Genomic DNA, 10,051 nt, shown 5'->3' with positions numbered 1-10,051 from the left:
AAAAAAATTTCTACAACAATCCTATATAGTGACTTGAGCTAAGAGTGAATGACTGGCCCAGTCACCTAGCTGGCATGATGATAAGTCTCTCTTCCTTTTCTTAAGTTTTCTTACCAGTTATGAATGTTATATTACATCATATACTAACATGCAAGGTTTAACCTGACCTACTTATTCATAGACTTCCTTCCTTCCATAGATTGGAAGGAGGAGAATTTCCTTATCTTTAAACAGTGAATATCTTACTTGGTATTTTTATATATATTGACCATTATGAGACAGTATGCTCAATACACAATAATTTGTGACTCTGCTACAAATTATGCTCTGCTAATGTATAAATTATCTGTGTGATAATTTATAAAACCATTAAAAATTGTATTGCCACCATCAATTATCTTTCCTCAGAAGCAGAATTTCAATTCCTTCGATCTTTCATTACAAAAATAGATGGAAATTTCTGTTATTATGAATAATTTTCAAAAATGTTCATAATAATAGAATACTTTTAAAAGACTATTACTCTTTCTTTTCAAACTTGTGGCTGAATTAGAAATTTGAGATGTTGTGAGGATTTTCAAAAAATAGCAATTGAAATGGCATGACTACTAAAGAACATAACTACAAACGTTTTCTTGTAGTAATGGAAACTTTTAAACAAGTCCATGGATACAGCCTTCCACTCTTTTTATTTTTAAATATAGCTAATGGGTCTGTTTGAGCCCCAAACCATCCTTGTAAATAAAGATGATACTTGGATCTGGAACATTTATTTTCAATATGCCAATTTGCTTGCTTATTTATTCATAAGGTGGTGAGAGAACCTAGTGGCATCCAGGTAGGTATGCTGAAGTTCAAAGCATCAAATTAGATACACCGTCCCACTCCTAATATATATACATTCATAATTTAAGAGATCAATTTCTCCTTCACTGTGTTGGCATAAAAGAAGTCTTGAAAGTTATTGTGATTTTAACACAGAGTACAAATAAGTTCTCATATAGTAATTTTTCAGGAAGATTCTTTAATATCACTCTGAAAACAAATATTCAAAACTAAATATATAGCTCAGAGGAAGAACTTAATTTAGGATTTGGACTTTTCCCCCCCAAACCTTTAAACACACTGCTAGTTAAAGGCTAGACAATAACATAAATGTCTTTTCTCATATTATTTTAGGCATTATTGAAGTCCAGCATTACAATGGAATTTTTCAGACATCAATTCAAGATGCTAAAATGAAATAAAAATGTCAAAATATTACTGATAGAAGAGTTCCAAATACAGGTAAGGCACATTGGTATTATTTAGACATTTTCACTCTTTTCTCTTCTTTTTAGCTTTAGATTTTAACAAACCAGTGTGTCCATTTTCCTCCTCAAAAAGTTTTCTTTTCTTTTTCTTAGATTTACCATGATCACTATGGTAACCACTGGAGTCACTGGCATGCATTCCCACCTCTGCTCCATCTTGCCCATTCTCTGTCTCAGGCTTATCATATATACCATGATCATCTTCATCATCACCATTATGCATTTCTCTGTCTTCTAGCCCAACACTTGATATATCAACTTCCATCTCCTCTGAGCCAATATGTACATCACAATGTTTTTCATATTTTTTCTTGCATTTTTCCTTCAGCATCTCTTCTCCAAGACTAAAAATAAAAAAATAACTGAGAAAACAACTTTTACAAGACTAGTAAATACCTACAGTTATACAGAAGCAAAACAATGTACAGTTTATCCAAAGTGATTCATACCTGGCTGTTTCAGTTGTAATAGTACCTCCACATCTAGATTATCCTTTATCTTTTAAATGGATTACCCTGACATATCCTTTAAATTGAAGACAGAAGTGCTAGCATAAACAGATATTTTGGGACACAAACCATTATTATTGGTAGTAATTTTTCCAAATTTATTTTTCAAATTCTGATAGATCTCACATACTTTTTCATTAAACTTTTGAGAAATAAATGAGATCTTAAAGATTTTTGTGATATGCTATATAATAAAAGAACCTTTTATTCTATAATCAAGCCACTCTAAAAAATATGTATTACCTGTTTTTACAGAGTTTTCCTCGAATGCAGAATACTCCAGCAGCATCTGAATCAAAATGCAGCACCTTAAATACCAGTCTAATGCCTATTTGAAAACCAAAGTTTTTCCATTCTTCTATTGATATGTGATCTGGCTTGGGGATAGAAGCATTGAAACATTCATGAACCAGACAGCCAATATGGCTAGGTGCCACTTTATTAATTATACCCTGTAGAAGGAAAGGAAAAAAAGAAATGTTAGCACCATATCATGTGTTTTGGGAAAAAATTATACTGTTGTTTCTGTCTATATTCAACATAGGTACATACCAAGTACAGTGGTACCTGACATTAATTGATTGAGAGGCAAGATGGGAACTAAAAAATATGGGTGCCAAACAACCAGGTGACAAACCCTTTGTTTTGGCCATCCCCCTCTTCCTTTTGCAGCAACCTTACAAAAAGGGTTGAGTACCACATTGCATGAGTTTTGAAGCAGTCGAATTCCAAGGTACCACTGTATATGGAATTAGACTGAATATGTATTCTTACATATTTTGAATGTTAAATATTCATAAACAATTTTTAATTTTTATTTTCATATAAAACAATTAATTACAGTGCTCGTTTTAGCCCACTACTCTTATAATTAAAGAACCATACTTGAAAAAGATCAAAGATTGTAAATATTATCACCTAATAAATCACAAAATGTAAAATTTAAGCATGCTTAAGTATAATCAATTCTAATAACAATTTCTTAAAGATTGCATGTTATAGAAAATCTAAGATTCTATATACTATTTAGATATACAAGGTACTATCCTAGAAACCAGGAGACTGTTAGTTCTTGATCTTCCTTAGACATGAAAGAAAACTGAAATATTTTGGGCCAGTTGCTTTCTCTCAGCCACATGGTTGTTGTTGTAAGAAAAAATAGAATTAGAATCTGTGCATGCGCGTGCGTGAGTGCAGGGTCGAATAGTAACAACAGTAATGGTATACTGATAATTGATCATGTTATATGTTTTATATTTTTAATTATATCACGTATGCTTTACTGTTTTCTTGACTGTATTATAAACTACTATTTACTGTTGATGTCATCATTATGGAAGGATAAATCCAATAAATAATTAAATAAGCAAATGAACTTACTATGTAAGTTGAGATGAGAAGAACTGTACAAACAAAAGTACTGAGTTATTTATATACATACCACTAGTTTTTTTCCTGGCTTAGGCTGAAAGACAACAAAAGTAGCTTCTATATCCAGATGGATGGCCCCAATGTCATCAATTATGTCACCCAGTTCTTTAGTTATTTTAATATCATCATAAGCCACAGGAACTCCTTGAAAACTACAGGATAAAATAAATAAATAAAATAAATCACTTAGCAATATAATCAGCATAAGTATACCTAAGGTCTAGAAGAAGCACCGTAATTATGATCCTTACCATGACAAAGCAGTTACAAGCAATTCAAATAAATGAAAATTACACAATGCAGATTATGATTCTGAGAAAAATGGCAAAGTTACAAGGCCCCCGCAGTAGAGTGCAATATAACAGATGACTACAACACCATTAATTTATGAATTACTTAAAAATGTACTGACTGAAAATAAATTTGTTATGCAAGTTCCTCACATAATTAAGATGTTATATAAATCCTTTAATTAAAATGTGTTAATTACAAATCATTACACATTGGAAAGCATTAAGAAGGCTGCAGTTGAGGTAACTGCTTAAATAAAAGCCACAGGATTAATTTAGGAAAGAGAGTACATTCCTTACTTGGATGGAAATTTATTTTGTTCCCTCTTTATACAGTGAACTTGCAAATAAATGATTACCCACTCCCACCCCATTTACCTCATCTTAGCTACCCAGACCTTAATCTTTGAAGCTCCTTAAAGCCATAAACCAAGATAGCCAATGACGCTCCTGCCAATAAAGGCTTAAATTGGTATTTTTGGAAGGTCTACTTAGCAATGGAATGTTCTTTCTAACCAGTTACTTTTTACAAAGTTTTTTTTAACAAAGTTATCACTTACTAGTTACCAACATTTTCACTCCTTCAAAAATGTTTAATTCAATTAATCCACTAATTTTGGTTTTACATTTCTTAAAATTACATTTGCAGCATGGTTTCTGTATGTTTCACAGCAATGCACTGTTTATGAGCAAACATAAAGTACAAGGGCAAAAATAGAGAATATAGTAATAAAGAATGATGTTTATGCAAGTCAATCTTGCATTTTTTGGGGAGGGAGGGAGGATTTCTGAATTATCTTCTGTATTCTTTATAAGGTTCTACCCTGAAAAGGAACAGCACGATGGGTAGGTCTATATGAAGGCGGCTTATTAAAAGACTGGTTTTAATGAAAGGTATGAAACAACAAGTCTGGGGACTTGTTTCAAAAGGAGGCCTGCAAAGTTTCTAATATAATAATATCCGCGGGGAGGAGAGGGAAGAATGGGGGGGAGGGGCTGTAATTTGTTAATTGCCTTTTGTGAGGAAAATTTCAGGTTTCCCGAAATATACTTTGAATTAGGATCCTCGGAACCTGTATTCAGTTTTAGAACCGGAGAACAATAAGGCTAAGAAGGAAAATATGGAACAATTTCTAGAAAGTTCATCGAACAACTCGCTTTCTCACCAGTTTATCCTTTAGAGCCTTTAAAGTATTCAAAAGGAGTATTTTTACACGCAATGATGGCACGTACCTATCTGAGTAACGGCGCAGTTCAGCATCTAACTGCGCGCAAATCCCTGTCCGTTTGCGATTCAGGAAACGCGGCGGGAGCGCGATATGCCTCCGGTGCGGAACCACCACAAGGCAAGAGTAGCGGTTCTCCGCCAGTGCTCGCGCAGCCTCAAAAGAAGGCAGCTCGACGCAGGTGGGAAGGGGCGTCGGAGCATTAGGCGCCGCCGTTGAGGTCACAACAGCCGCCTCAACCTCCGTCGCTCCCAAAGTCGAGCCGGCCTCCATCTCCGCCATGAAAAAAATGGATCACCCTTATGTCCCAAGGCGCCCTCTTTCCTTGCTGTCACTTGGTGATGACGTCATTACCATAAAGTAGTTTCTCTGTGTGTGTGTGGTGTGTGTTTTTGTGGCCAACCTATCAAATGCCTGAAAATAGAAAAAGAAAAAGGGCTCTTCCGTTTCCGGATGTGATTCAGCGGCCATCTTGTGTGTGGTGGCTTTGCTTACCTTCCATCTGCACGTGCGACAATGGAGACTTCCTCATCCGGTTCCTGAAGCCGACGGGGTTTCTAAACCAGGGGGTGGCGCTCTAACGGTTTGTACTGTGATATTCGTGTCCGGAATGATTTTTCCGGAAATGGATCTCAGCTGCTGGCTGAGGAACTCTGGGAATTGAAGTCCACAAGTCTTAAAGTGGGCAAGGTTGGAAACCCCTGATCTAGACGGCTCAGAGGATGAGCAGTGGAATTTTATTAAAGGTTTTAAAACTTATAACACATAATAGAATTTTATATGAAAAGTTATACAATTTTATATGAAGTTTCTTTGCTGGAGGGACCGGTGATCTGGTCTACTGATTTATTATCAGTGCTTAAATTGTTTCAATTCTGGATGGTTAACAATTGGTTCTGTGCTATCAAGTTGTTTTTGACTCTTAGCTGACACATAGACAGATTTTGAAAAAGGTTGTGGTGCAGATAAAGTCCTGCCTGCTCCCTTTTTTTGGCCTTTAATGATTATAAATGGTAACTTGAATCATATACTAGCTCATTTGTTTTTCAAATGCATCCTTCCAAACTTTTTGAACAAATTTTCCTGTTAAAGTTGCAAAAGAAAAAATAAGACATGATTTATTTATTATCACTCTTTTTCTTTGATAATAAACTGCACCAGTATGTTATAATATGTAAGGTGTGGGACTAAAATTTAGTAAACCCAACTTTACAACTACCCCCTTGTGCTCAATAACTTTGTTAGCCATCTTCTTTGAGTCCTGCATACTCTGTCATGACTGGCCAATCGTTTGGTTTCCCTGGGCCACAATGAGTAAAGAATAATTGTCTTGGGCTGCATATAAAACATACAGTATACATAGATTGCATCATCATCACCATCATTTTAGCCATTGTCTGTCCACTGCAGGATGAAGGCATCTTCTGCATGTTTCCAACCAATACGGTCCTGCATACTCTGTCATCACTGACCAATCATTTGGTTCCCTAGGCCACAATGAGTGAAGAAGAATGATCTTGTGCCGCATATAAAACTCGCAGTATATAATATCATTAATGTATATAAATAACAAACTTTCTTTATTGTATCTATTATCTTGTTGGGACAGCATTACTAGCTGTCCAGGGCTGCATGCAGCCTGTGGGAAATCCTGTTCTATGTAGTTTTTGTTGTGAGAAAGATTATAGGTCACTTTGAACTCCTGGAGACAGGGTACATGAAACAAAATAAAAATACTGTTGTTATAGATTAATCATGGACTCAACTTTATTGATAAAGTTTATTGATAAATCATTGTCCCAGTTTTATTCATCTTTATTTTTTCAGATACTTTGAAGCAGAATACAATAAAAATATTTACATTTGCAGTTGTTTTTCCTTCAGGAGTTCAATCCAATATTATTTCATGGGGTTGGGGTAGAACAGGAGACAATGAAGAAGGTACAAAATTTCATAGCGTCCCCTTCGCCATTGTAATAATTCAGATACTTTGTCATCACACTTTACTTAAAGCAATCATTTCATTTAGCCTGTTACCAGTATAAACCCATTTTCACATATCCAATTAACGTTAACTGAGCTTTAACTACCAGTATTAGTATTCTCAAACAACCAGTACCTGTAACAAAATACTGGGGTTAAAAAGATGTTCAAACAAAAAGTTTATCAACATTTTAGGCTTAAAGTTACAGAATTTGCAAGGACATATGAGAATAGATATAAATACAGATACTTTTTAAGGGGCAATATTACATGGAAATAGAAATGGGCTGGTCACATAGCAAGAAGAACTGATGGCAGGTGGACCAAGGAAATCATAGAATGTATCCCACTTACTAAAAAAGAATCCATGAAAGAGACTTTAAACAAGATGGATCGATGAAATCAGCAAGTATTGCGGGCCCGATTGGCAAACGAAAGCTCAGGACTGTATTGGTTGGAAACATGTGGAAGAGAGCTTCATCCTGCAGTGGATAGACAATGGCTAAAATGATGATTATTTTCATTTACTATTTCAACTAAAATTGCTTTTTAAATCAATTATTCTATCACCTAGATTTTCTGTACTGGAAGGTGAAAATGACTAGATTCAAATTTACAAGCTCTAATTTATAATTTTTTGATTATGTTTGTGTAAACAGCCTAATTTTTTTATTCCTTTCCCAATTAAATATTCTTTGCACTGTTTTTAAGCTTTCGTTTTTCAACATTTGACTCAATGGATGAAAAAAATTCTGCAATAAATGCAAGAATTGGAATATTTGAATTGTTCATCTCTTTTTCTTAATTTAAACTTCTCTAATCTTTTGTGGATAGTTAGATGAAATAAAACCTGTAAAAGTAAATAACTGTAATTTAAGAAGGTGTCACTGGGTGGCACACTTGAGCCTTGGATGGATATTCAGTTTTTAGAAATCAGTAAACCATTTTCCACCATAATATTAAATTCTCCATTCAACACTTCTGGAGAATGTTTACTAAATTCTGAACCTAAATATCTTCAAATAATTATAATTGTTTGAGTTTGTAGTCTAGGGTTTTAGAGAACAAAGATTTCTTAAGAAAATTGCAACACCTTCACATTATTCACTTTGTTGATAATAATAGCATTTGGTAAGGCAATATTGGCATCCTAAAAGAATCTTTTAAAAATTGTGAAGTGGGTAATCTGCAAACCATTTTCATTATCATTTAGAAACTGAAAGCCTCTGAAATGTTATGCTTACTTATAAATATATTTCATAATCTGCCAGTTTGTTTTTCTATTTGCAAATGATTCACACTCAAACTTTCATCAATTCTCTCAGTGTATTTATACTTACTTAATGCACAAACTTCATGTGTCCAGAAGGAAAATCTATTGATTCTTACTGTTCTTTAAATAAATCTTAATTTGTTCAGAAGATTTGTATCTTTAATTCTTATCACCATAATATTATTGACATTGGATTTTAACAGTAATAAAAAAATCTACGAAACATTAAAAACTGTATACCTGCTAAAAACTTTTCAATAGGCATAAAGTTTTAACTTTTTAAAGGTAAAAGTAAAGGTTTTTCCCTATCCAGTCATGTCTGACTCTAGGGAGTGATGCTCTGTTTTTTTAGCCAAGGCAGACAGATCCAAAGGTCCTTTTTCAGGAAGCAGCTGGATTTTCTTGTTTTTCTTTTGAAGACGTTTCACTTCTCATCCAAGAAGCTTCTTCAGCTCTGACTGGATGGTGGTGAATGGAAGGACTTATATTCCTTGCAGACAGCTGATGATTTTGCCAAAAACAGGTCCGTTTTTCGCAAAGGGTTTGGGAGGCTTGCAGAGTGCTCCTGGGGGCTGGGGAAGGCAAAAACATGACACATGGGGGGTTTGGAATGCCAAAAACAGGCCTGTTTTTGTCCTCCCCATCCCCCAGGAGCACTCTGCAATTAGTCTATTGTAATAAAATAGGGTAAAAGAGCAGCCCCGAAAAATTAAAAATGAAAGTTAAAAGAAAAGATGAATGAAAAATGATGGAAATGACTGTACATATAAATATGTTTATGAAAAATAAAAATAAAAACTTTATATATAAAAAAAAGAATTGTAGTGGAATGCATTAAACGCCCATAATGTAATCTACAAAATGAATACTGTACTTTTCTGATATAAGACACACTTTTTTCCACCCTAAAAGAGGATGAAAATCAGTGATGGGATTCTACCGGTTCGCACCAGTTTGGTAGAACCAGTTGTTAAATAGTTAAGTAGTTAAACAGTTCGGAGTAGTTCAGCAGTTCGGTTGTTAAAAGAAATCTCCTTTTGTTTTAAGCTTTTTACACCACTGTTGGAAGGAAATACTCCCCTGTTGGAGTTCTTCCAGCCAGGGTGCAATGATCAGCACTTTGAAGAAATAATTGAATAACGAAGCAGAAGCTTTTAATGACTAGAAACCAAGATGAGTGACATTCAGCAAGGTTTATTGGCTAGCTAGAAAGACTGACATTCAAATGTGAGTTTACATACCCTTTCTGAGTTTTGGTCTAAAACTGGTTTTTGGTGAAGTTTAATTCTGTGCTTGGTGATGTTTAATCCTGTGTTTAGTGATGGGATAATTTTCCCTATTCAGTTTTGTTTGGAAGGAAAAATGTTAATCTCTGTTCCTGAAAAGAAGCAGCTTTGGAAATCTGACTAGTTCTGTGTCTGTTTGTTCTGGTAATTGGTTTAACAAGCAACAGATACTCTGTTTGCTCCTTTGCTTCATTCTGGAGAGCTTAAATGACCTCTCTGCTAAAGGGTTTCACTTGGCTGCTGATAGTTATCATTGCATTTTAACTATTTTAATTCCTCAAGGTGCTCTGGCACCCTCCCTGATTTGTAACTCCAGTTTGCAGGTATTTCTAATCTAATGATTGGTATTTAGGGCAGCTTTTTTCAAGCAAAGAAGCTTTTTGTATTTTTGTACAGGTAATCCTTGATTTACAACAGTTACAATGGCACTGGAAAAAGTGACTTATAACCGTTTTTCACACTTATGACCATTGCAGCAAACTGTCATTAGGGCAAAGAAGCAATGCCACATGACCACCTGGCCACGCCTACCCAGTCACATGAAGCACCGCAGTTGTGAAATGAGTGACATGGTTGTTAAGAATGCTGCAATGGGCATAAATGATGACCAGTCATAAGTGCGAGATCCAGTCAAAAGTTCAAGGGCCTGTCAGAAATCACATTTTCAGCCCTCTGGGTAGTCCTTTTGTGCATATGGACTACTCAGAGAGCTGAAAAAGTTATTTTTGACTGGTCCTCGC

General features: G+C 34.9%; 2 protein-coding genes across 3 annotated transcripts in view; both read right to left on the bottom strand.

The window, feature by feature from the left end:
* Positions 1-1,004: 1,004 nt before the first annotated feature.
* POLR1F (RNA polymerase I subunit F) lies at positions 1,005-5,287 on the bottom strand. The gene is made up of 4 exons (XM_034402467.3): positions 4,777-5,287; positions 3,264-3,405; positions 2,066-2,274; positions 1,005-1,657 (listed from the first exon to the last, which is right to left on the bottom strand). Exons 1-4 carry the CDS (start codon positions 5,049-5,051, stop codon positions 1,318-1,320), a joined length of 966 nt encoding a protein of 321 aa, XP_034258358.1. The 5' UTR covers positions 5,052-5,287; the 3' UTR covers positions 1,005-1,317.
* A 1,227-nt stretch (positions 5,288-6,514) lies between these two features.
* Positions 6,515-10,051, bottom strand: part of TMEM196 (transmembrane protein 196) — a 48,353-nt gene continuing 44,816 nt past the window's right edge. For both annotated transcript variants that reach the window (XM_060685686.2, XM_060685687.2), the window contains one exon: positions 6,515-7,234. In XM_060685686.2, coding sequence (XP_060541669.1) covers positions 7,192-7,234 — 43 coding nt within the window. In that variant the 3' untranslated portion in view covers positions 6,515-7,191. The remainder of the gene's footprint in view (positions 7,235-10,051) is intronic.

This window comes from Pantherophis guttatus, chromosome 4, assembly GCF_059756535.1.
Source record: "Pantherophis guttatus breed Tessera chromosome 4, ASM5975653v1, whole genome shotgun sequence".
NCBI lineage: Eukaryota > Metazoa > Chordata > Lepidosauria > Squamata > Colubridae > Pantherophis > Pantherophis guttatus.
Note: the sequence above shows the minus strand (reverse complement) of the source record. Positions and strands in the feature narration are given on the sequence as shown.